A 27,224-nucleotide genomic window follows, 5' to 3' on the forward strand; every position below is an offset into this window, starting at 1 on the left:
GAGCATCAAGGGATATGATCCGGTATGTATTATGTTCCTGCGTCAGCCTGTAAACCCACCAATCCATGCTGTCCATGCCTAGAAACCTATCTCTTTTTTTTTTCACTTAAAAAGAAAAGAATGTAGTACTTTTCTGTCTCTCTAAAGTAGTGCTATTCTGGATTAAAGTACACATGCTGAATGATAAAACCATACCGCAGTCCATATGTAGGAAACCACAAAGTTTGGCCTATTCTGATGATAGCTGCAGGCTGGTCCTTGGACTTGGGCCAACACCAAATCTTTATTCTGCCGATAGTTACTCATTTGGTGGAAACGAAACTTATGAATCTTCTAGTTTGCTCACTCAATATTGTGCCACAGCTGAACCTGGTTTAATGTTGGGCCTTTCAAGATGCAGCTCGAGAAATTTACAATCTGCAACAACGAGTGGTAGGAAGAATTATTCACCTGTAAGAAAGACTGGTATCATCTTTCCGCTCATTGATGAGGGTTCAACTTCAGCAACAAGGAAACAAGGTGCTGCCACTTCTGTTCGTGCCAAGATCAGGAGACTTTTGTTTTAATAGAACATCTCCAGACACTGATGGCCAACAGCATGAGGGAACTGGATGTGGTACTGAAAGCGATCATGATAGATCTCTAAATCATCACGAGGTATCCATTACAGCTGACTGTTCGTTTGCTGCAACTTCTGGCACAAGTAGTGAGCAGAGGAGTCATTAGCGTCATCCAAAGAAATGCAGGTTTAACGGGTGTTGGAAAGGTGCAAGGGGTGCATCAGGAGTTTGCATTTCTCATGGCGGTGGGCAGAGGTTGCAACAAAGGTGCTGAGAGTCGGACAACATTCTGCAAGGCTCATGGAGGAGGGAGACGATGCCAAGAGTTAGGCTGCACCAAAAGCGTGGCAGGGAAGACAGAGTTCTGTATCGCTCATGGTGGTGGGCGCTGGTGTGGGATCAAGGAATGCTCGAGTGCGGCAAGGGGGAAATCCGGATTCTGCCTAAAACACGGTGAAGGGAAAAGGTGGAGGATCGAGGGTTGCACTCGCGGTGCTGAAGGTCATTCTGGGCTGTGCATCTCACACGGAGGTGGCCGCCGGTGCCAGCACCCGAACTGCGGTAAGGGGGCGCAGGGAAGCACCATCTCTTGATACCACATCAGGCGCTGGTCCCTGGCTCATTGAAGACGTCCTCCCCTTCGTGTGGTCTAGAAGGCAACGGCCCGGATGACGGAGCGAGCCGGAGCCAGAGATCCGGAGTGAAGGCTGCACGGTGGAGGGCTCTTGTCCATGCTTGGAGTTGGAGGCAACCTGGGAAGCAGTTCTAATGTTTCAAAAGCCTGAAACGAGAAGCGTGTGACAAAGAAAAGAACTGAGGCTATTCTGCATGCGATGTAACATATGCATGATTTTTCAATTATTGTTGTTATATGTGTTGTCATTCGATTTCAGCTTTTCTCGTTGCCGTTGGTTGGGCCGTCTATCCAAACCTGTGCTGTGATAAACCGTGATCTCGCACAGAAGATCACATGATGCCCTTGCCCTCCTTGATCCCCGCTAAGGTACTCACCATGAAAAGCCGTATCTGTCTCGGCGGACAGGACCCGCTCGTCACTGAGACCGGGACCCGCAGAGCATTGCTTGACCGCTGGCCCGCCTCCGCCTGTTAGAACCACCGGGCATCGTCGACGCCGCCGGTTGCCCATTAAACCCCCGTCCCCGTCTCGAGGTGATCATCCCGCAGCGCTACAACGCCCGAACTCTCCGTCCCTCACTCTCAGTCTCCGACACATTCTACGAACCGCCTCCCACTACCGCTCATTGCCGCCGGTCGCCGGAGACGCGCTGCACCGCCAGCTGTCCGCCTTCGCCCGCCGACCCCGGCCTGCCGCAGCTTCCCCTTCACCCGCCAGGTTCGGATCCACCACCCGCCGCTCGTCCGCCGTCTGTGAGAGTGGGGTTGATCAGATACTCTTGCCAGATCCTTTGTATTTCTTTTGTTTAGGCGAAATTCCTAACTAAAAAAACAAAATGAATATTATATATATATATATATATATATATATATATATATATATATATATATATATATATATATATATATATACACACACACGAGATTTTCCTATCCCTAAAAAAGATGACCCCTTCTTCCTATACATTACTAAGGAATAGTAGTCTTTCTTTTATAGGTGAAATTTGACTGGATTTTAGTTTATACCCCTTCCTTGATTATATGAGACAAAAAACAAGAAATGACAAGAAAGTTCTATATGAATAAAGAAATAGAAGAAAATGCGCGCGGATGGGGGACCCATTTGCTGGTATATGCAAGGATACCACTGCTCTTAGCGCTAGCTTCCATTTTTGTCGTTCTTCAGCGGGCAACACTCACTAGTCACTAGGGAATGTAATTTGGTTTGGAAGTTCGACGGATTCAAAGATGCCGAACATTGATTCGGATAGAATTTTCGGATATTCGGACTTTTTTTTTGCAGATAACGGATACATGTACAGATATTATGTTCGGATATCGGATTCGAATACAATATGTTTGATATCCGTCGGATATCGAATATCCGGATATCTTCTCGGATATCCGGATATCTTACCAGATAGTTGTGTACATTTTATTGATATTTTGCAGAAAGAAATTAAGAATACACAAATATCATCGGAAATTCATGAAATTTTATGGAGACATAACATATGTCCACATATAATCTTAAAAAATATTTGGACCATAACATCCACAATATATCAGTGTCTATTTCATTTCATTTTCACTTGTTGCGTAAGTTACACGAGAAATCACTCTAAATAAAATTCATGAAAATTTACGAAGTAGTGGCATATGTACACACATAATGCTAAAAACTGTTTAGACTCAGAGTGGATAAATGATTACAACCATAATATATGTGTAATGATGTCTTACATGGTATCCGATAAAAAAATTATTAACGATGATATCTGTGTCCGACTAGTTCCGTATTCGACATGCAACTATCCGTATTTGTATTCGAGAACATCTGTATTCGTATCCGAAGCTACCCGTATTCGAATTTGAATCCGAATAGAAATATGAAAACAAACATGGTTTTGGTGATATCGGTCTGTATTCGATCCGATTACATCCCTAACACTCACATTGGTCGGCATCTGAGATCCTACGAAGGACGAATGCAGTTTATTTTCCATGATTTTCCTGAGTTCAGCTGAATCCCTGTGCCCCCCTATGTCAATTTCATCCCCTGGTGTCTTTTGATTACTCTTTAGTCGGCACTGACTTACTGTTAAAAAAAACATCCGGCAGTATTGATGGGGTTTCTCTGTTGTGACATGCTCTGTTCTAACATTTTATGTGTGGCAATTGTCCAGTTTCTTCAGTTCACCATCAATTGACGATGAGCCAGGTTGTTGATAAGTGATAGATTGATGTTTATATATCATTGTTTTCTGCTTCGGTTTTTCTGATATGTGCTGTCACTTGCTCCTTGGTTTTTATGCAACTCGGTGTATACTGTATACCCTGACCTTTATAAATGATTTAACACCATCCTAACTCCCCTTGCCCTTCATGACCGTATTTTTTATAGATCATTAATGCGTTAGTGGTTTTGGTTTCATGATCTTAACAGCCCACTCTGTATGGTATAATTTTTGTTGATACGATTAGTTTCTAATTGATTAATTTGGTGATTTTGTGATACTTGCTAGGGTATAAGCTGCCAGTGCTTGTGTCATGGAAGAGCTACAGAAAGACAGTGCGCTACCATCAAATAGCTCTGATTCTGAGCCAGAAGCTATGGAATTGGATGACAATGGAGCAGGAAAATCCCATAGCATCGAGGGAAACAGGGATTCTCCTATAGACACTGATGAAGGCCAGCCATCTATGGATGTTGATATTAAGGGAAAATCATCTCTCAACGATGATGTTAATGGAAAGTCTTCTTCTGAGCCATTTTCCAATCCTCCAATCAACATGAGTGTGGAAAGCCTAGAGAAGTTTTGCAAAGAAGCGTCGAGGTCCTTCTTTGATGAAGTTGGTCTGATTAGCCATCAGATAAATTCCTACAATGAGTTTGTCTCGCATGGGCTCCAGGAGCTTTTTGATTCGCTGGGTGAAGTGATTGTTGAACCTGGCTATGATCCTTCAAAGAAAGGATCAGGTAGCTGGAAGCATGCAATCATCAAGTTTGGGAGAGTGAAGCTTGAAAAGCCTGTGTTTTGGACTGGCAAAGATGAGGTTTCTGTTGATTTTAAACCTTGGCATGCTCGTCTCCAGAATATGACATATGCTTCAAGACTTAGAGTAGAAGTGACTATTCAGGTCCTGAGTATTTTCATTCTTTTACATGTCCATTACTTGCTCTTTATAATACAATGTTTTCCAAAAAAAAGTGCCACTTGGGTGAACTATAAAATCAGTGGTGAGGAAAGAAAAGTTACAAAAATGCTTGGATATGAATGGCATGAACCCATACTATCTATTGTAGGCAACACAAAATTCAGTCCTTCTCTTATAAGCCAAACACACAAACCAATGCCTTGGCTACTGAGCAATATTGACATGCCTGCATGTCATTTGCTTGAATTTCCCTGGCACACTAATCAGTATAGCATAGTTCTAAATGATTGAATATTAAATAAAGCAGCCTAGGATTGGATGTGTGATTGGTGTTTTGAGGACATCCCATCAGTCATCAGCACTATAGTTATTCTTGTTTTCTCCATTTGCTGAATTCTATTTGAAGAGCCTATTACATTTACTTATTCCTTATGTATGATGAAGCTCGACATGAAGCCACCCTGGTACTTGTTTTGGTGTCATAATTGAACTCACAATTGTTTAGGTTTTATGGTCACCTGATTATCTGTGGGTTATTTTTCATTGTACCAGGTTTATTCTTTGGAGAAAAGTGACAAATCTAAAACAGGGAATGATGGTTTTGTTCAAAAAAGGAACTTCATGAATGAAACTCACTGGATATTTATTGGCCTCCTTCCAGTTATGGTGAAATCAAACTTATGTTTGTTGCATAGTCTTAAGGAAAGTGAGTGCCTGTTTGATGCAGGTGGATACTTTTTGGTCAAGGGAATGGAGAAGGTATAACTCTGTGTTCTCTGTTGTTAATGTATTAGTATGTAGGAACTTTCAAGTGTCCTTTTGTTGCTGGCATGGGACTATAGCTTTCTTAGAACCCATTCAGAAAACATGTACATGCTCATAAGAGGGGGGGGGGTCCAAATATGATTGTAGCTATGTAAAATAGGATTCTATTGTATCGAAGGATACTTTGGCACAGCATCCGTTTGAGTTGGTCTCCTGGTGCCATATGCCGCTTCTTGTGTTTAAACTATATATAGGTCTAAATGCCGAAGTACCGATATGTGTATCAGTATTGGAAGGATATGGATGCACGGATACAGCAGTTTTTCAAAAAAAAAAAAACGTGCGCAGATACATTTTGCTAGTTAAAAATAAAAAGAGAATAACACATATTAAAATTGATAAAACAATAACACATTGCAATCTACTTAAGTACTTAAGTTCTATTATTACAGAACAACATGTCTCATGTCTCAAATTCTCAAATATAGGAAAGTAACAAAAGGCATTCAGGCTCGCATCCAGTTCCTATTTCCTCATTTGCTTAATTCTCGTCCACAAGATCCATCATGCTGCAAATCACCCAAACCAAAAGACAGCTTGCAATTCAGGCTCATCAAGGGGGAGAGATCAAGGCAGAGGGGTTAGCCGTTTTGAGAACGCCAATACCACCAAGTGAATCAAAAGAATTCCCTCCCACATCCCACTGTCTTGTATGTATCAGTTCATGACCGATGCATCAGTGGGGAGCAAAGAAATCAAGCAATAATAGAGTAGATCGAGAAGTGAGAACAGGGAAGGGAATGAACTCAGGAGTTGGAGGGTCGCTGGATCGACATCGCGGGGGTGAAGACTCGTCACTGGCAGTCCGTGCGCAGGACGAGGCGTGCATTACCGCACGAGTTTCCGGGAGGCGGCATGAGGGTGCGAGAGTTCCAGCATCGGGGGCTATGGTGTCATGGGCAGAGGGAGATACCATTGCTTCTTGTTGGGCTAGGCTTAGGCTGTATCCAACTGGCATACTTATCGGCGCACACAATCAAAATTTGTGATAACAGAAAAAAATTGGATACTCTGCAGATACGTATCAGATGTGTATCTGTATCGGATACGCCTTACGAGCCCTCCGGCACATATCCATGCAATACATGGTGTAAATGAGCTGCAGTGTGTTATTTAGTCATATCCCGGATATTCTAATAAAATTTCAAAGTTTCCAGTGATAATTATTTACAGGAACAACGAGGACTTGCTGATGATATGCTCAGATACCATTTCGTGATTTTAGATAGCTGATTATTTGCTAAGTTAATTTGGAGTTTCCTTTTGGGGTGTGACTATCTGAGTCGTAGCCTTTTTACTGCAAACAGAACGAATTATGTTTCTATTGTTGTCATACCTGCAGGTATTTATTGCTCAAGAGCTAAGATGTCTAAGGAGGCTTTGGATTAGTGACCGTCCTTGCTGGACTATCTCTTTTATGTCTGAAATGAAGCGTAGACGTATATATATTAAACTAGTTGAATCTACAAGGAGTGAAGATTTCAGTGGGAGCAAAATCATTTCCATTTCCTTTTTGTATGCGACAATGCCAGTTTGGTTGTTGTTCTTTGCACTTGGAATATCGTCAGATAAGGAAGCCTTTGATGTGATAGATATGCAAGATTGCGATGCTTCTGTTATCAACACGATATCTGCAACTATCAAAGAATCTGATGAGCTGTGTGGAGGCTTTCGTAAATCAGATAAAGCTCGTCAATATGTTGATGAGTTGGTAAAAAGTTCGAAATTTCCTCCAGTGGAGTCCTTTGATGACTATATCGCTAAGTTTCTGTTTCCTGGTATTAGTGGAAATAGGAACAAAGCACTTTTCTTAGGGTACATGGTGAAATGTCTGCTAATGGCTTTTACTGGGAAGCGTAAATGTGATAATAAGGATGATTTCAGGAACAAGAGGCTGGACCTACCTGGTGAATTGCTTGGAAGGGAACTTAGGGCACATCTTAGGCAAGCAGAGAGACGCATGGTTAAGGCCATTCAAAGAGATTTAAACAGTGACCGTGAGTTACAAGATCTTGAACGTTATATAGATGCATCGATTGTTACTAATGGTCTAAATCGTGCCTTTTCCACTGGTTCTTGGTGCCATCCCTACAAAAGAGCTGAACGGTGCTCAGGAATTGTTGCAACTCTAAGGAGAACTAATCCTCTTCAAATGATGTCTGACTTGAGGAAAACCCGGCAGCGGGTTGCTTATGCTGGGAAAGCTGGTGATGCAAGATATCCGTAAGTAACTTATTATTCATCAACCAAATATTGCATGTCCATCTTGTGTTTTTGACTTTTTGTATCTCCTCATGGCGTGACCTAAAACTAAACCCTTACGTACAGGAATCCATCCTATTGGGGAAAACTGTGTTTTATGTCCACTCCGGATGGTGAAAACTGTGGACTTGTAAAAAATCTAGCTGTTACTTCAATTGTTAGCTCAAAGGTGGTGCAGCCCTTGATTGAGAGCTTCATTTCTTGTGGAATGAATAAGCTGAATGACATTCCTACTGAGCACATTCAAAGAATGGACAAGATCTTTTTGAATGGCAATTGGCTAGGATCTTGTTCTGATTCAGCTTCATTTGTATTTCGATTAAGGTGCATGAGACGCAGCAGTCTGATTGATCCTCAGGTGCTCTCTCTTCCCTATGGCTGATCACTTTCTGCTTTAACTTATTTACAGCCTTTACTAAGATTCTTGGTGTGCAGGTTCCATATATGTACAGTGTTTTGTTTTAGAAGAATCCCAATTTCATGTTATTGATTTTACAGAAGTCAAATTTCATATTTAGTAAACATTGATCCATATAACTTGGTTATAAAGGCTCCTTGAATAATAATGGTTTTCTTTGGCTCTTTTGCAATCTTGATACTCTGTCTTATATCTATTACCTATTTTTGGAGGACAAATGTTTTCCGCAATTTGGTTAATTAGCGAGTATAAATAGGTTAAAATCATTGGCTTTGAAGTGATCAAGCTGTTATATTAGTTTGTTCATTATCAGTTTCCAAAACTGTGTTCCGTCTGTCTTTCCTGTTTCAGTTAACCGTTGAATATTTCCTGCCTATCTCGACCATTGTGTTTGAGGCATGTAATTTTAGGTTGCATCCTTTTCTCAATGCACAAATGTGAGGATGTCAGTTGCTTTTAGTTGTTGACACCTCAGTAGTGCATACTAATATTCCACACCAAGATGTTCTTTATAATGTTTTGTATGTTTCCTGTTTCATCTTATTAGGTTGAAATTAAAAGGGACAAGCATTACAAGGAGGTTCGTCTGTTTTCAGATGCAGGGCGAATCCTCAGACCACTTCTTGTGGTTGAGAACCTTAATAAAATCAGAAAGCCCAAGGGACGCTCATTCTCTTTCCAGGAATTAATGCAACAAGAAATAATTGAATTCATTGGTGTCGAAGAGGAGGAAGATATACAATGTGCCTGGGGAATCAGACATTTGTTTGAGAGTGAAGGAGCTATATCTAGTTATACTCACTGTGAGCTGGATCCTTCCTTTATTCTGGGATTAAGCTGTGGTATCATTCCTTTTGCAAACCATAATTTTGCTCGGAGGGTATTGTACCAATCTGAAAAACACTCGCAACAAGCTATTGGGTACTCAACCTCAAATCCACGCATCAGAGTTGACACTCTTTCTCATCAACTATATTATCCTCAGAGGCCTCTTTTCAAAACAGTTATAGCCGACTGTCTTGGCAGGTCAGACTGCACTACTTTTGGAAGAAAAGATGACTTCACGAGACCAGAATATTTCAATGGACAAAATGCAATTGTAGCAGTCAATGTTCATCAGGGGTTTAATCAAGAGGATTCCCTGGTTATGAATAGAGCTTCTCTTGAACGAGGTATGTTTAGGACTGAACACCTCAGGAGCTATAAGGCAGATGTAGAAAACAAGGATGGAACCAAGCGACTGAAATTGAAGGAAAAGATAGACTTTGGGAAAACGGAAAGCAAAAGAGGACGTGTTGACAATCTTGATGATGATGGCTTACCCTACATTGGTGCAAGTCTTCAGACCAATGACATTGTTATTGGAAAAGTCTCAGAATCTGGAGAAGACCACAGTATTAAGTTGAAGCATACAGAAAAGGGAATGGTTCAGAAAGTATTGCTTTCAGCAAATGATGAAGGGAAGAATTTTGCTGTGGTTACTCTAAGACAGGTAAGGCTTTGTTTGGCTGCACCTCATTCTACATGTGTTGGGAACTTGGGATGGATTGACAGGAACCATATGTAGCTGCATTGATTCATTGATTGTCAATTAAGCTTGTTATCTTATTTTGTGTGCCTGGCATTGTTATTTAAACCATTAGTTATCTTGCTCGAGTGATTATTGCTGGCCTTATTGGTATTCTTTTTTAACCCAAAAAGATTAATGGGTTATCTATGCCTATATTCTTGCCATGCAATTAAGAGGGACGATGGATGATAAAAAATACAGGCATCAGTGTGCACTCATGGTTACTTAATCCCTTGTGATTAAAATAAAACTTGATTTGACTTGATTACCTCTTTTTTCTTTTACAACAATTGACACTATTAACTTTTAAGATGTAACTGACACACACAAGCATTTCTATGTACATAATATTCTTTGGGTACCATCATTGCCAATTCTAACCATGCTAATTTCCACTATTGAACCATAATACCATATATATAAAAAGTATAGACAGAAAAATCAAAGTTGACAAGCATTATGAAACAGGGGTAGTATCTTTTATGGGGTTCAGCACTTTACATGATTCCGTTGATCCAACCCACGTCCCATACCCCAAAAAGCTAATAATAAGAATTTAGCTTCTCTTTGTTCTTGACTTTTAGGACATGGGTGGGCCCAGATAGGCTGCTGGCTCGATTGGTCAGCAGCTCAACTCACAATTTCCATTTCCTTAGGGCCTGTTTGGTTCCATGAGACTAAACTTTAGTCTGTCCCTTTTAGTCCCTAAATTGTCAAACACAAGGACTAAAATGGACTAAACCATATGTTGGGTGTTTCACTTTCGCAATTTAGGGACTAAAAGGGAGGGATTAAACTCTGAAGTTTAGTCCCATAGAACCAAACAGGCCCTTAGATTCCTACCATTTCTTGTAATGTGATTATCCTCATTTTCTTTGCGTCCCCACTTTCATATTCACACCCATATGCTACTTTCTATTGACCATATAAAGTTTTCTTTCTTGATCTGATTTTAGGTGAGGACACCTTGCCTTGGAGATAAGTTTTCCAGCATGCATGGCCAAAAAGGTGTTGTTGGTTTTCTAGAATCTCAAGAGAACTTCCCATTTACTCACGACGGTATAGTCCCAGACATCGTGATAAATCCACATGCCTTCCCAACACGTCAAACTCCCGGACAGCTGCTTGAAGCTGCTCTTGGGAAGGGAATAGCCTGCAAAGGTACAATGAGATACGCAACACCATTCACCACAGCATCAGTTGATGTTATTGCAGAACAGTTGCACAAGTAAGTGTTTCTTCTTCTAAAGGATGACTAGTTGCTTGCCTTGATTCAGTAAACCACTCCTTGCACGCGAAACAAATATACGAGACCCTCTCAAAGGATGAATAGTTGCTTGCCTTAAATTAGTACTCCCTCCGTTTCTTTTTAGTTGTCGCTAGATAGTTCAATTTTGCACTATCCAGCGACAACTAAAACGAAACGGAGGGAGTACATCTTATAAGAACCTTGTACGTCATTAATGCATCCAATTCTCTGAAGTCTTAACTCTGTTAGTACTTTACTGCTTATTACACATGCAGAAGAAGAAAAAAGAAAGGTAGAGAAATAAATTACACAGAGAGAGAATAGTGGCTAACCTCATTTTGTATATTGGTCATCTGAATAAACATGTACTGCATTGTTCCTAGTATCTCTTAGTTTACAGTAGTTTCACATTTGTGTTTCTTTTTGTAATATTTTGCTCAAAATGGCGGAAACACACAACTTTCTATGTATCTTGTTGCATTGCAGGGCTGGATATTCACGATGGGGAGCCGAGAACGTTCTAAATGGTCGAACTGGTGAAAGAATGAAATCCTTGGTTTTCATGGGCCCTACCTTTTACCAGAGGCTGATTCATATGTCCGAAGATAAGGTGAAATACCGTAATACTGGGCCGGTCCACCCCCTCACGAGGCAGCCTGTCGCTGACAGGAAAAGGTTCGGTGGAGTCAAGTTTGGGGAAATGGAGCGTGATTGCCTCCTCGCCCATGGGTCAGCTGCCAACCTGCATGAGCGCCTCTTCATGCTGAGTGACTTCTCCCAGATGCACATCTGCCAGACGTGCGAGCGCGTGGCTAATGTTGTCATGAGGTCTGTCCCCGGAGGCAAAAAGATCCGTGGCCCCTACTGTGGGTTCTGCAAGTCTTCGGAGAACATTGTGAGAATCAACGTGCCCTACGGCGCGAAGCTGCTCTACCAGGAACTATTCAGCATGGGGATCTGCCTCAAGTTTGAGACCGAAGTCTGCTAGAGCTTGTAGGCTTGCTTGTATCCAGACATCCAGTTATTATGTACATAGAGTTAGCCTATGACGATCTCATGCTGGCAGCTATGTGAAATCGTGTGCCGATGTGTGATACCGGCGGCACAGCAAGGATGGGCGAGTTCGATGGAGTGAAACGGCAGTGTCAGGTGGGTGTCTCAAAGCTGGTGGGGCAATCTACCTCTGCTTAGAGAATAAACTCTGTTGAAACTAGAAACCTTGCAGCGTTTTATATGCTGTTTTCGTCCTGCCCATCTGATAAACTATGTTCATGTGAACGAACACTCGTTTCCTGTTTCCTGCTTGGATTGCGCTGGTGCATGCCTTTTTGTTTTTAAGATTGTGGTTTTGTGGAGCACCTGTATTGCTTTGTGGGGATCAGGGAATGTTGCTACTTGGATCTCACCGCTTCCCAGTTGCCACCACCGGTGATGGTCGATGATGTGAGCTAGACAAATTGGATCATACGGAGTTCTGCTCCGACGACGACTAATAACGGTTAGTTTAGAAACTCAAATCTCGTTAAGACTGAGAAATGAACTAATTTATCCCCTAATCTATCAGGGGATTCGAGTTTTCAAATTAGTTCAACGGGAGGGGAAAGATCCCCTTTTCACACGATGATATATACTATTTCACAGGCTGGGATTTAGGCCACCTTTGGAACATAGAAATACTGCATTTTTCCTTTCCTTTAGCAATGAACTGATTTTTTATAAAAAAAACTTGTACAACTCGTATGAGTTCCTGCCTTTCAAGGTGTCCTAAGGCCATCTAGATCACACTCTTTTATATTATAAATTATACATTTTATAGACTAAAGTTTAAAATAAAGAGTAGCGAGTCAGCTGGAAGCGCAGCTGCAGTAGATGGGTGGCTTCCGTTGGTATCGATGGATACTGGCGTGTAGCATTGGCTACCAATCACCTACTGCTGTGTCATCTTTTAATTGGTCCTTATTATTTTAATGTCCAAAATGTCAAAAAGCTCTAGAAAAAATATTTATAAATTATGTAATTGCTAATTTAATAGTACGGCGTATTTTATTTTAAATAAGAGCCGTAAGAAAAATCGATGTGACGTTGAAAGATTAGAAGCATGTGCCACTTGATATGTACCCTATATGCCTCCGTTTAACATCCTTCGTCCCAGAAAATGAGATTCGTGCTTATCAAATAAACTTTCTCAAATTTAATTAGTTTTACAGAAAATATTAGCAATATTTTATCAATAAATAATATTATTATAAAAATATATTCAATATTATTAGGTATGTATTGTAAATATTAACATTATATATATATAATTGGACAAAGTCATTAATTTGACTTCTCAGCAAGTTGGAACGACATTGTTTAGATGTATTATAATTTAAACCATTTCAAGTTTGATAATTCCATACAAAAGATTATGATACCAATTAATAACTATAGATTCATTATGAAATATATTTTCTTATTATATATATATTTGGTTTTTTTGTCATAAATATTAATATTATTTACTATAGATTTAATTAAAATTAAATTGGTCTGACTTAGAACAAATCTAAAACATCGTTTATTTATTTATTTATTTTTGAAACAATAAACATCGGGCAATTTTGAGAGGGGCGAGTACTTTATAGAATGTTTTAGGAACCGTGCCTATATGGTGCTTTGGATCTTTGATCAGGGGAGCCGTTTTGTTTGTCATAAGTCACAACCTTAGTAATTACTAGCGGTTAGAAAAATTACAGAGATTTTACAGCACGGATAGTAAATCTTTGATCTAACGTGCGTTCTAAAACAATCCAGTTAAAATATACTAGCAGTCACCATTGGAACAAAAGGCAGGATCCAAGTCTTTTTTCCTAAAATAAAATAAAACGACATGTAGGGTCCATGTTCACCTTTCGATAGCGGCGTCAAGATAAAAACTTAGAGCACGTAAACTACAAGTCACAATATTTCCATTTATATGCAGGCGATCAATCACAAGCATATACAGCAGTAGACAAGAAATTCCGATCGAATAGCTAGTGAAAGAACTTCAAAAAAGAAAACACATGAGGAAGCTTGGATCGATTGTCACCCATCGATGATTTATTTGCATTGATATATAGATCCAAGTCAAGATACAAGAGGCGGCATGGGAACGATCAGAGACAAATCCGTCGCCCCATGCATATGAGCGTACACGACGAGTAAGAGATCAGCACAAAATTAAAGCAAGATCATCTCTAGCTACCTGCTGAGGGAACGAACAGCTAGCAGGGGACCAACAAGAAGTGATGAGTGGGGGAACTCCATGGGAGGCCTCTCCGGCCTCTCCTCCCACAGGCTACAGCTTGAGGAAGAAGAAGAACAGTCCTCGATGCATCTTCGAGTGATGCTCTTCGATCCAAAGGTACTTATACTGCAAATACCCCTCTCTCCGTCGCCCCCAAGCCGTTTTTTCTATAGCTCAGAGCTGCTGGAATTTGGACCTGACTTTGAAACATGCCGTGTGGCCGTGTGGGGTTTGAAAGAGATGACCTGCATTGCAGTTGCAGGCAGCAGCGACAGGCCACAGCCCACAGGTCAGATCAAGACGGAAGGGGGGTCGTGTACATGCATTGAACCTGGACGCCCCCCCGCCCTCTTCAGCTTTTGCATTTGGGCGGCGTATGGTTTTTGGCCTTTTGGGATTTGGGAATACGAGTCATTGATTCTCTCTGTGTCGTCCCGTCTCAACCTTTTTTTTTTTTTTTTGCTGCCTTTATGCTGCATGCCCATTCAGCAGCCACGCACAAAGCCACAGCAACTAGAGACCACTGGGTTTGGGCACATTATATAGCATGGAGCTGCCGGATTAGGTAATGTGCTTTGCAATTGTTTATTGTATGATTGCTGTCATCGTCGTGTATTTAATAGTATTGGTGAACATTATTTAAGCTGCACCGACATGGCACCATGCTGGACAACAGGCTAGGGAATACACACCGCCGTGCATCATGCCAATATGCTACTCCTATATGATATGATATCCCCAATTCGAAATTGACAGCTCATGCTAGTTTAATTTGGCATCTGTTGTTAAACCTGGGTTAACCACAATAGGAAACTACAGGTCTTTAACTAAGGCCAGTCTCAGTAAGGAGTTTTATAGCCTTGTTAGCTTCAGTGGGAAGTTTCATTATATAGAACGAAGTGAAACATACTCCCTCTGGTATATATATTATTAGTTGTCGCTTAGGACAGCGGCACGGTCTTCAAAATACAATATTGACCAATATTTTTTTTGTTAAAATACAAGTAAATTCTTAATATATTTATACTTTCATAAAAGTACTTGTTAAGACAAATCGGTGCATATATACATTATGTTTCAAAACTACATAATAAAATAGTTATTTGTAGTCAAAATTTTATAAATTTGACTCAAACCTTGTCCAAAACGATAACTAACAGGATACCAGAGGGAGTAGATGTAACATTCGTTTTTTTAATGGAAAGTTTAATTCTATAATGTTATTGACGTCTAATTTTATTACTCGTCCAGAGAGTTGGTAATCGTGTTAAGAAAATTTCATTCCCATAAAACTCACTTCTTCTTTCTCTTCTTAAAAACGTTTCCACGTCATTAAAAAACGCTGATAAAAACTTGTCTAGAGCTCTGCTTCGTCAAGGTATAAGCAATGCTCTAGAGTCCAGAGAGCTAAATATCATCACCTTCTAATATAATGAATGATAACGACTCGCATCGATCACAGAGTATGACTGGAACCGAGCTTTCACATGAGGCAATCACATTGCATCACACATGGTATTTAGCTACCCAACTTCTGTACCATTTTATGCATTTTTTTCTGCTCTGCTGACCACATCGATAGTGTATGCCAGTGTGTTTAACGAAAGTCTAGCGAGAACTACATGAAAACTTTCAAAGAAAAACCGAGATCTACTACAGGCGCGCGGTTTAGCTGAAAAAACGTGCATGGCCAGAAACAACCGAACGACGACGGCACGCATCAGCCATCGCTCGATCTGCTGGAGCCTGGAGATAAGGAGAATTTAATTTGCAGACTCTGGGCGCTTTTTGCTAGCTCCATGTGCTTTCTGCGATTCCAAACTCGTATGGAGAGAGCTACTGAGTGCCGAGCAAAAGCTCTCTCGCCGGATTCCCTTCGCTCCTGCTGGTTAACCTAGGCTGGATCGCGGCTAGGTGCATCCTCCACTCCATTCTCTCCATGACCAAGAACCACGTACGCGTACAGTGCTCACACACACAGCTAGCTAGCTTAACACTTTGGTCTAGACTTATAAATAGCAGCCAGCTCTGAGCTCATCATCAGCGGCGGATTAAACAAGCGAAGTAGTCCACGGGAAATGTACCAAGTAAGGGTCCTGGTTGGTTAGTTTTAATTTGGTTGTCACCCTGGTCGTCCTCTCTGGCGTTGTCAAACTATTTCAGTAGCTACACCTAGTTCAATGGAACTGTGTTTGCATTGTGTGCATGCATGCACCGGAGCTAGCTGAGTGTACATAGTGAAGTGTTTGAGGGAAGTCTGGGTGACAAGTAGCAATTGTGCTGGCTAGCTAGGTCCCTTAGTGCAGCATGCGCTTTTTCCCCCCCTTAAGTGCAGCATGAACTTTGGAGATCTTACTAGATCGAGGACCAGCATATGATACAGGATAGTGGGGGAAACAATTAGGTTTGGTGTCCCCAGGAGTTCTCTACAAGCACTTCATGCGGCACTATATTTATTTTTCAGACCTTTTGTGAAGTGTTTGTGTGTGTTGGGGGGGGGGGGGGACTCTTGATGCCACCAACCATATTTGGAAATAATGTTTAGTGACCGCGGGAGTTCTCTGCAAAAACTTCACAAGCTGACACTTTTTTAGAGCTTTTGTGAAGTGTTTAGGAGAATTCTCGGTGCCACTAATCATTTGGAGCATGTTGGTCAAGTGTGTGTGCCATGTCTTGAAAGAATTAGGTTTGGTGTCCCTAGGAGTTCTCTACAAGCACTTCACGAGGCTTCGTACTGAGAGCTTTTGTGAAGTGTTTGGGGGAACTCTTGGTGTCACAAATCATTTGGCGGATCTTGGTCAAGTGTGTGACAGAAGAAATTATTTAAGGACGTGGATCCATATACCTTGAAAGAATTAGGTTTGGTGTCTTCAGGAGTTCTCTTCAAGCACTTCACGAGGCATCACACTGAGAGCTTTTGTGAAGTGTTTGGGGGAACTCTTGGTGTCACAAATCATTTGCATTTGCTTGATGTTAGTCATGCACCATGTGATATGAGATAAAGGACATGGCAACGTTTTGTGTTACTAGGAGTTCCCTACAAGCACTTCATGAGACCTTGACTTAATAAAGGGCCATTGTGAAGTGTTTGGGTGAACTCTTAGCATCATGAAGCATTTAGTTATAATAATATAAGTTATCCATGTGAATACCATATGGGATACACCTTTGAACAATGTTTGGTGTTACCATGAGTTCCCTTCAAGCACTTCACATGAGGCACCATTCAAATGACAACTCCATTTAAGATTATGTGTAATGTGAAGTGTTTGGGGGAACTCTTGGTGGTACTCAACATCCATTTGTGTCTTCAAGTTGGTGATACTCAACACTGATGTAAGTTTCCAAGAACCCAACACTTGAATCATGGTTTCAACTTCCAAATTCCATATATGCATGTGCTTCATGAGCCCTAGATATGTTTATTCATTTGTTTTCTATTTTTGACACTAATATATGACAATAGCTAGATAGGTTCGTCTCTAAGGTTTTTTTTGGTCTATGTGCAAAATACAAAAGTATGCCATATCACCTATACTACATAAAAATAAAATTATCCTAAATTTTATTCCACTGTGTTTATCTAAATATTTAAAACAAAATTAGGCATTAAAATTAAAATGTAAAGGGTGTATCATATTTACTGATATATTTTTAACTTCTAGTAAAGAGGATCTTGTGCCTGATGTTCTTTGAAATGAGATCTTCAATTACATCTTCATATTTAATCTTCTCTCGAACAACATGTTCAAATACAATTGTTGTTAGTATTGTGCATGTGGGACTTGAACAACTTCAATTTTGAAAAGCTTTGTTCTACAGATGCAACAAAAGTATGCATGCAATATTGGCATTAGGAGAACAATCCATTCGCTTCACGAACTTTAGAATATCATGAGGGGTCCATGTCTTTGTTAGAGATAAAGTATTAGAGAAACATTAACTATATATATGCAAGTCTTTGCCGCCGACATCAGAATATTGGCCACTCTTTACCGTCATCTCAAGTTGAGTAGAAGAAGAAAATAAACTTTTGTTATCTAAAGAGCACAACTCATATGTAAACAAAAAATCTAATGATTTTCTCATACCCCTTGATATTATTCAAATCTTATAGTCAATGAAGTAATAGTTTGACAAAAAATAGGTAAAAATATTGAGGGCTCTAAAAATTTGGAGGTCCTGTGTCGTCAGAAGAATTTTCGAATGTGGGCATGAATAGGTTCGGTGATGTGGCCTAGCATGCCCACATCACCACATCTGCATTCTAGAACTTCCTATAATGTCCTCCTTCAAATAATCCAAGAGCAACCCCCTCCCACCTCAAAAATGGTGATTTTTGTAGTTCTAGAACCTCCAATCTCATCAAAATGAATGGGGGAGCTTCCGGAGAAAGATGATGGGGGTGGTTGAGAGGATGATTTTTTAGCCAAGAGGCACATGCTAAGGGCTAGTGGATCTGTTAATGATATGTTAATGGCAACAGTCGTACTATTGTCGTCTCTATATATTATCATATTAACCGTGGCAGACTACTTAAGATAGTCACCTAGGTTAACTCTTTTATTGGAGATGATTGTCATAAAGTGTTTGACTTCGTTAATGAACTATTGGAGGTGGATTGTTGTCTCCGGGCCTTTCGACAATTAACGAAAACGACACCTATTGTGTACGCCTTCGTTAATCCCTAGGTAGCACCTGTAAAATTATTTAAGTAGTATTGTAAAAGACAAATAAAAATATATCACTATTAAAAATAAAAGCTTACTTCGTAGTACTCCCTCCGTTTCTTTTTATTAGTCGCTGGATAGTGCAATTTTGCACTATCCAGCGACTAATAAAAAGAAACGGAGGGAGTATTAAAGAACGAAGGATTTTTTTTCTTCATTTTTTTACTTTACAAACTGTACTTGTGTCCTGTATGCTTGACTGTGACCTGGATTCATGGTTCGAACTTATAGAGGCTAGAATAATTCTGTGACAAATGATATTAGGAGTCCGTAAGAGGTATTGGATTATCTATTTCCTCTAGGTGCTTACATTAGAGAGTGATTTCCTATTTACCATTTTTATTAGCGGGCTTCAAAAATTTATCATCAGGTTATTGAATCATACACACAAATAGACTCATAAATCATATAAATAGACTCATACATACCGGTGATAACTGCTCCATCCATTTAGGTCCAATTATTATTTTTCTTAAATGTTTAAATGAGTTCAAAATTGATTAGATCTACAAAAGAAAAAAATTTAACATTTGCGATACGAATAAGCATCATTAAGTTACCAGTATAGTATGTTTTAATAATAAATTTATCAAGAGATGCTACTTTCTGTTATTATTTTTTTGACTTGGTTTAAATCTAGGGTTGCACACTTGCACTCTTTTTTACTCAGGGAACACCTAGGACTAAGATGAGTTTACACCCGCTTCCATTATACTTTTCCATTGCTTGTTCAGCTAAAGGGTGCTGAATGATGCTCGGCAGCCCATGTAACGAGTTGGACAGGTCGAGACTAGCTCGGGCCTTCGGGGAGCGCGCATGCAGGCACGGGCCCTTTTCGCCAAAAGAAAGCCGATCAAGGGCTTTGCTCGTGTTGCACTTGCACGAGCCTTTCAGTTTCAAGCTTTCAGCAGAGCGTGACGATTGGTTGCATCGACTTCAGCCGATCGACGCTACGAGAACGGAAAGTGTTGGGGCTGAACGTATCCTATCATTCGGATGATCATCTTGTGCTCTAATAGTCTAATCCTCTGGCTTTTGTTCAGTTTGCTTTTGTTCATTTGAAACTGTATAAGCATGGGTGGCTCTAGGTGCTGTACCAATAGCTCTTTTGAATCGGTTCGTTAGTAGGGCTGAACAAAATATTCGTAATTTGTGAGCTTGTTTAGCTCATGGTCAGTTTGACTCGACTTGAATTAGCTCGTTTTAATTTTGTCACGAGCTAAGTTAGTATCTTAGCTCGGTTTGTTAACAAACCAGCTCGAACCAGCTCGGTAACTTGAACAAGCAACCATTTGTTAGAAAAATAAAGTCCGTGTGTTGAATGAATTACCAAGTAATGAACTTTATTAATTTGGTGTTGGATTGACATGGTATGCAAAATTATGGCTATTATTACTCTTTTCTAGTGTTAAATTGATCTATAATTAACTAGTAATTATTATATTGTTATATATATGTATATTTTTTTTGTGTCTCACGAGCTAAACGAGCTGCTCGAGCTCGCAAACGAGCCAAGTTACATTGGTTCTCTTGGTTTCTTAACGAGCCGAGCGGAGTCGAGCAAGCTCAAGCTCGGTCGAGCCAAGTAAACTAGCGGTCCACAAACTTGGTACGTTGTGTCACTTATCATCCCCGAACTCAGAAAACTGGGCAAATAGGTCCTCGAACTTTGTCAGCCCATGCAAACCATTCACAAAGTCGGGTTTGTAAAACCGATGCTGACGTGACAATGCCACACCAGAGCCACTTGGGGTCTTCAACTTGGCATGTTGTGTCACTTGGGTCACCGAACTTGAATGCTATGTCACTTGAGTCTGCGAACTTTCATCGGTTTGCTCTAATGTGGCATGGCATGTCACCATTATATTTTTAATGAGTGGTATACATGTTACAAAGGTATATATATTTATATTGTATACCTTAGCATCATTGACAATCTTTCCACAAATTTCATACTTATGCCTGTGTGTAAGCTTGTATCTAAATCATTCAAGCACACATGTAGGGGAAATTATCACTACTCAATAAAATCTTATGGTGCTTATTCATATCATAATGACAAAGCTTAAAAGTTGGACAAGCATCATAAAATATAAACCAAGCTAACAATTTACACTAGTGTGAAGTGCTACTTTGGATTATGCGCTTAGTTTTCATTTGTTTGTAGAATTATCATCAATACCAAGAATAGAGAGACTGAAAGGTCCTTGCTTTATTTTGGTAAATGGGTGATAACTTAGGTGGATTAATATGTTTTTATATATGTTGAGATACACATGATTTAGTCTGTATATACACTAGGGTGAGTAACTCTAGACATGTAAATAGGATGTTGGAAGATAAAGATAAAGATGTACTTTGTAACATATGAACCAGATGTTGACGTGTTGTCGAGGGAATGACCCTCGGTCTCTATGACCCGCCAGTCAGAGAGCACGCTAAGGAAAGGAGCCCCTGATCGCTAGGGCCCGCCAGTCAGTTGAGAGAGGTAGATACATCAACCCTAAAAGGACCTGCCCCCGGTCGAACCTCGCGGCACCGAGCCTAGGGTTGGACGTGTCGGAACCTGACAATAGAGGCCGAACGTGTTGGTAGGGAACCACTCGAGTGGATCTCGCGTTCGGCCCTGAACTGACTCGCCATAAATAGCCGACCGTATTTAACCACGCCTGCCACCGAGCCACAGCGCAACGCTAGTCCGCTTTCTACTCATGACCTACGAGCACCTCGGGCCGCATAGCACTCATGACCTATGAGGCCCTCGGACCTCGGCACACTTATGGCCTATCGTACTAGGCCTGAGTACGCATACACCCCGCAGGGTACTACACGACGGGCTGCGCCGAGCCTTAGGCTACGAAGGCTAGGGTCGTCGTAGTCATTATGATGACGCCCGAGACCATTGACGCCCGGTAAATACGAGACAACCAGGCAGCCTTGAGCCCCACAAATACACGTGGCTCCACCTAGGGTAAAACGCGTGCCTTATGGCTCCTTCCTAGGGAAGCTACCACTTGTTGACCCATGTCCCGGCCTATAAAAGGAAGAGACCGACCTCCGGGTAGGGGGACCGAAGGAGAGAGCTCTTGGAGACAACCGAACGCCTTCAGACGGAGACGAACCCACAAGGACGAACAGGAGGAGGAGCGTCGACGAGGACCAGGAGGCCGGAGCCCCGCCAAGCCAAGACATAGCTAGGACTCCACCTTGCAGCATCTAGCTCCACTTCCACCTCAACAAGAGATATGAGAGCCTCTCCTCCCTATCTCGATTGCTTACCGCTACTCACGAGTTTGATCATCAATGGTGTCTGTAGCGCAAGCCACCAATGACTGTAAGTAGAGACATTCTGCCCGAACCAGTATAAATCTTACGCCCTCCGTGCACACCCTTCGGAGTCCGGAACACACAATAAATTTACTTGTCGGAGCGAGGTACGAAACACTGACACGTGTCGTGCCACATTAGAGCAAACCAATGAAAGTTGAAGTGACATAAAATTTAAGTTCGAGGACCCAAGTGACACGACATGCCAAGTTGGAGGCTCCAAGGGCTCTGACGTGGCATGCCACGTCGGTATCTAGTTTTACAAATCTGGCTTTGGATAGTTTTCATGGGCTGACAAAATTCGAGGACTTGTTTGCTTGGTTTTCTAAGTTCGGGGTAGATGACACAACATGACAAATTTGTGAACCACTAGTGTACTTTACTCTTTGTTAATATATTGAGACGAATCGAGTTGAGTTGGCTCATTATCAATCAACCTTAGTTGACTGTAACCTTTTGACACCGGCACCATTTTTCTACAGTACTATGCCAGTTTTCTATCGTTGGTTAATTAATGTGGAAGAGGGTCGAACAATGGTAAATTTGTATGTTGCAAGAATTTGAAATATAGTAAAAGTAATAATATAATTCATCCCCAATGAAATAAATCAGGAGGAAGACCTCTTCTCGTCCATTACTAGCAGTACCATAAAAAGAAAACAGTGGCAACGGCCACGATGCAGAGAGAGTACTGCCATGCAATGCAAACCATTCGAAGCCGGTAGCCTAAAACAGTCGGAACCCAACCCAAAGCAGGGAGGGTGCTCCTCCAGCCAAGAACTGCTCGTGTCCACACGCTACGCCGGGGATGCCGGCCTTTGTAACATATATAAGCGTCGCCGCGAGGCCTCGTCCTCCCAGATAACCCCGCATCGTCAGCCATGGCCAACAGGGTCACCGTCGCAAGCGTCATCGCCGCGGTGGGCATCGTCGCCGTGATCGGCACCATGGCCACGGTGACCAGCGCCGACGACAACGATGGCAACATGCTCTCCAGCGTGAAGGTCTCCACGGTGTGCGCCTTCACGCGGTACCCGGAGAAGTGCGAGCAGAGCCTCAAGCATGTCGTGAGCGACACCTCCAGCCCGGAGGACGTCTTCCGGGACGCGCTCAACGTGGCGCTGGACGAGGTCTCCACCGCCTTCCAGCGGTCCGCGCACATTGGCAAGGACGCCCAGGACAAACTCAGCAGGAACGCCATGGACGTGTGCAAGAAGCTCCTGGACGACGCCACCGAGGACCTCAGGGCCCTGGCACGGGTCAAGCCCGCGGACGTGGTGCGCCACGTCAAGGACCTCCGGGTCTGGGTCTCCGGTATCATGACCTACGTCTACACCTGCGCCGACGGGTTCGAGAAGCCCGAGCTCAAGGAGGCCATGGACAAGGTGCTGCAGAACTCCACCGAGCTCAGCAGCAACGCGCTCGCTATCCTCACCCGCCTCGGCGATCTCATGCCGGGGAAAGCCAAAGATCTGCAGGCCACCCTGGCGGGTGCTGTGGGGCACGACCGCCGGCTTCTTGGCTGGCAGATAGGCGATGCCGAGGAGGTGACCAGCGGCGGCCGCGGGCTTCTGGACGAGATCGTGGGCGTGGCAAACGCAAACCGGAAGCTCCTGTCGGATACGCTGGACGAGATCACCGGCATGTCCCACGGCGCAAACGGCCGGCGCTTGCTTAGCTCCTTGGGGTCTCGGATTTCCAGCGCCCAGGGAGACGACGTCCTCGCCCGCCACCAGCTGCTGGGCGTGTCGCCCGACGACGAGACCGATAACGCTGCCCGGCGCAACCTTTTGTCCACCGAGCTCGAGAGCATCGCCAGCACGTCCGCCGAGGCAAACCGCCAGCTTCTCGCGGCGGAGGAGCTCCCCGACGAGCTCGCCGGTAAGCGAGAGCTGCTGTCCCGGACGCTCATGGGGATCGACGAGGCGGCCACCGAGGCCAAGCGCCAGCTTGATGAGGCGACGACGGAGAACACCATGTCCGGCGACCACAGGGTACTGACCACGGGCCTCATCGGCACGTTCGATGAGATCCAAGACGGGCGCAGCGGGGTGCCGCCCAGCGACTTCCCCAAGTGGCTGCCGGCCACCCAGCGGAGGCTCCTGCAGCAGACCCAGAAGCCTAACACGGTGGTCGCCCAGGACGGGAGCGGCGACTTCAAGACCATCACCGAGGCCATCACCGCCGTGCCCAACACCTTCGAGGGGCGCTTCGTCATCTACGTGAAGGCCGGCACGTATAAGGAGTACGTCACCGTTCCCAAGAACATGGCCAACATCTTCATGTACGGCGACGGGCCGACACAGACGGTGGTCACCGGCGACAAGAGCAACGCAGGCGGCTTCGCCACCTTCGCCTCAGCCACCTTCTGTAAGTTTGCATAGATAGTGATGACTTGGACTAGATGCGGCCGGGAAGAACGCGTCTGATGAAGATGAAAGCGTGCATGTGCAGCTGCTGAGGGCAACGGGTTCATCTGCAAGTCGATGGGGTTCGTCAACACGGCGGGGCCGGAGGGGCACCAGGCGGTGGCGATGCACGTGCAGGGCGACAAGTCGGTGTTCTACAACTGCCGGTTCGAGGGGTACCAGGACACGCTGTACGTGCACGCCAACCGGCAGTTCTTCCGCGACTGCGAGGTGCTGGGCACCGTGGACTTCATCTTCGGCAACTCGGCGGCGCTGTTCCAGAACTGCCTCATGACGGTGCGCAAGCCCGGGGACAGCCAGTCCAACATGGTGACGGCGCAAGGGCGGACGGACCCCAACATGCCCACGGGCATCGTGCTCCAGGGCTGCCGCATCGTGCCGGAGCAGGCGCTCTTCCCCGACCGCCTCCAGATCGCCACCTACCTCGGCCGGCCGTGGAAGGAGTACGCGAGGACGGTGGTGATGGAGAGCACCATCGGCGACCTCATCAGGCCGGAAGGGTGGGCGGAGTGGATGGGCGACCTCGGCCTCAAGACGCTCTACTACGCCGAGTACGCCAACACCGGCCCGGGCGCCGGCACCAGCAAGAGGGTCAACTGGCCAGGCTACCACGTCATCGGACAGGCCGACGCCACGCCATTCACCGCCGGCGCCTTCATCGACGGCGCGTCATGGCTGCAGAGCACCGGCACGCCCAACGTCATGGGATTCACCAAAGGGTAATGATCGGGGGATTGCAGTATGCGTGCGATGATGATACGCGCGCGTGTCTTCATGCATGCAACATGCTTTTGGGTTTATCTGGAAACTGCTAGCATTTTTGTGCGCATATATATATAGCTGGAAGCTCCTGTGCACGCATGCACGGTGAATAGGATGACCTGTCTATATGGTTAGTACGTGGAGCTAACGCAAGTGTGTGTTTGGCACGGCTCCGGCTACTTTTAAATTGACTCCGGCTCCAACATTTTTACAAGAGGAATTTTTAATAAATTATTTGGCAAAACGACATCTCTTGTATTTTTATTTGATATATATAAGGAAAATGTCCATAATGCCACCTGTGTAGCTATTTACACGAACTACCCATGTGTGTTCATAGAAATGTGTAAACAACTCATGTGCATAACAAAATTATCTCTACTAACTATTAAGGATCCAGTGTAGACTGCTCCCGCCATCCCCTACCTCCCGATCCCCTGCCTCCGCGGATCCCGCGCGCGCCCGGCCGCCCAACCCCACCCCGCCTCGATTCCCACAGTGAATCCAGCCGCCATGCCGCTCCCGATCCCCTGCCCCCGCCATCCCCTACCTCTCGATCCCCTGCCTCCCGCGGATCCCGCGCGCGCCCGGCCGCCCACCCCCACCCCGTCGCGATTCCCCGCCCTACGCGCGCGGATCACGCGCAGGTCGCGCACGCCCGCCCGCCCACCCCCACCACGCCTTGATTCCCACCGCGAATCCAGCCGCCATGCCGCTCCCTACGCGCGCGGGTACCGCCCGCACATCCCGCCGCCCATGCCACGACCTCTCCGCAAACAGCCCCCGCAAACGCCCGCACGCCCGCGCGCTATTCGCCCCGAGCTATCCGCCAACCACAGACACGGATATGCAAACATGATCTCCATTCAAGCCTCAAACAACCGCCCGCATCAATCCGCCGTCATCTTATCTGTTGTTGACACCAGTAATGGCAGTGTGTTCTTTGTGGATGGGCCTGGTGGGACTGGAAAGACTTATCTGTATAAGGCATTGCTTGCGGTGCTACGTAGTCAGGACAAGATTGCAGTTGCAACAGCTACAACTGGGGTTGCAGCTTTCATAATGCCTGGTGGGAGAACTGCCCATTCACGCTTCAAGGTACCACTTACTATTGATGATGGTGCTATATGTACCTTTACGAAACAAAGTGGGACATCAAAGTTGCTACAGAAAGCGTCGCTCATTATTTGGGACAAGACATCAATGGCTAAGAGACAATCAATTGAAGCGTTGGACAACATCATGCGTGATATCATGGGACGCCCTGGTCTGCCCTTTGGTGGGAAGACTATTGTGTTTGGGGGAGATTTCAGACAAGTACTCCCTGTTGTACGTAAGGGGTCAAGGGCTCAGATAGTTGCTGCCTCTCTACGAAGTTCGTACCTATGGGAATCAATGTGCCACCTAAAGCTTGTTCGCAACATGAGAGCAAAGAGCGACCCATGGTTTGTAGAATATTTGTTGTGTGTCGGTGGTGGAACTGAGGAAGTGAACAACGATGGTGATGTTCGTCTTCCAGATGAGGTATGTGTGCCATATACCGGTGATGACCGCGACCTTGACAGAATGATAGATGACATTTACCCCAGTCTAAACGAAAACATGTCTAATACAAGCTACATCACTTCAAGAGCAATATTGACTACTCGGAACGACGGAGTGAATATGATAAATATGAGGATGATCGATCGTTTCCAACGGGAGCAGATGATGTACCATAGCTTTGACACCGCGGTGGACGATCCTAATAACTATTATCCAACGGAATTCCTAAACACGCTGACTCCTAATGGACTACCCCCGCACGTTCTGAAGCTCAAAATTGGGTGCCCAATCATGTTGCTTAGGAATATAGACCCTGCTAACGGACTTTGCAACGGTACACGGCTGGTGGTACGTGGTTTCCAAAAAAATAGTATCGATGCTGAAACTGTCCTTGGTCAGCATGCTGGAATGCGGGTTTTCTTGCCTCGTATACCCCTGTGCCCTTCTGATGACGAGATGTTCCCTTTCCATTTTAAAAGGA

The 27,224-nt window shown here is 43.9% G+C and overlaps 2 protein-coding genes, 1 long non-coding RNA gene, 3 other non-coding genes and 1 pseudogene across 6 annotated transcripts; 6 read left to right on the forward strand and 1 right to left on the reverse strand.

Moving 5' to 3' along the window:
* Positions 1-32: 32 nt before the first annotated feature.
* Positions 33-1,482, forward strand: LOC103642110 (probable WRKY transcription factor 19; annotated as a pseudogene).
* A 64-nt stretch (positions 1,483-1,546) lies between these two features.
* LOC100194099 (putative DNA-directed RNA polymerase subunit family protein) lies at positions 1,547-5,314 on the forward strand. Its single transcript, NM_001139153.1, has 3 exons — positions 1,547-1,914; positions 3,722-4,337; positions 4,908-5,314. The coding sequence occupies exons 2-3, from the start codon at positions 3,747-3,749 to the stop codon at positions 5,118-5,120; spliced, it is 804 nt and encodes a 267-aa protein (NP_001132625.1). The 5' UTR covers positions 1,547-1,914; positions 3,722-3,746; the 3' UTR covers positions 5,121-5,314.
* Positions 5,315-5,489: 175 nt separating this feature from the next.
* On the reverse strand, positions 5,490-6,142 carry LOC103642109 (uncharacterized). Its single transcript, XR_560658.3, has 2 exons — positions 5,927-6,142; positions 5,490-5,689 (listed from the first exon to the last, which is right to left on the reverse strand). It is a non-coding gene; the product is annotated as an uncharacterized lncRNA (long non-coding RNA).
* A 10,510-nt stretch (positions 6,143-16,652) lies between these two features.
* MIR395n (microRNA MIR395n) lies at positions 16,653-16,718 on the forward strand. The gene has a single exon (NR_121158.1). It is a non-coding gene; the product is annotated as a microRNA MIR395n (primary transcript).
* Positions 16,719-16,825: 107 nt separating this feature from the next.
* On the forward strand, positions 16,826-17,051 carry MIR395o (microRNA MIR395o). The gene has a single exon (NR_121159.1). It is a non-coding gene; the product is annotated as a microRNA MIR395o (primary transcript).
* Positions 17,052-17,143: 92 nt separating this feature from the next.
* MIR395p (microRNA MIR395p) lies at positions 17,144-17,232 on the forward strand. The gene has a single exon (NR_121160.1). It is a non-coding gene; the product is annotated as a microRNA MIR395p (primary transcript).
* Positions 17,233-22,866: 5,634 nt separating this feature from the next.
* LOC100278720 (uncharacterized) lies at positions 22,867-25,442 on the forward strand. The gene is made up of 2 exons (NM_001151905.2): positions 22,867-24,377; positions 24,462-25,442. The coding sequence occupies exons 1-2, from the start codon at positions 22,889-22,891 to the stop codon at positions 25,157-25,159; spliced, it is 2,187 nt and encodes a 728-aa protein (NP_001145377.2). The 5' UTR covers positions 22,867-22,888; the 3' UTR covers positions 25,160-25,442.
* Positions 25,443-27,224: the final 1,782 nt, after the last annotated feature.

Source organism: Zea mays, chromosome 10, assembly GCF_902167145.1.
Source record: "Zea mays cultivar B73 chromosome 10, Zm-B73-REFERENCE-NAM-5.0, whole genome shotgun sequence".
Taxonomy (NCBI): Eukaryota; Viridiplantae; Streptophyta; class Magnoliopsida; order Poales; family Poaceae; genus Zea; species Zea mays.

Excerpts from the sequence above, each read along its gene's own strand:
- LOC100194099 (NM_001139153.1), top strand. The coding sequence starts at position 3,747 with ATGGAAGAGCTACAGAAAGACAGTGCGCTACCATCAAATAGCTCTGAT. Across the intron at positions 4,338-4,907 it reads GAGTAGAAGTGACTATTCAG|GTTTATTCTTTGGAGAAAAG; the intron begins GTCCTGAGTATT and ends TCATTGTACCAG.
- LOC100278720 (NM_001151905.2), top strand. The coding sequence starts at position 22,889 with ATGGCCAACAGGGTCACCGTCGCAAGCGTCATCGCCGCGGTGGGCATC. Across the intron at positions 24,378-24,461 it reads CTTCGCCTCAGCCACCTTCT|CTGCTGAGGGCAACGGGTTC; the intron begins GTAAGTTTGCAT and ends GTGCATGTGCAG.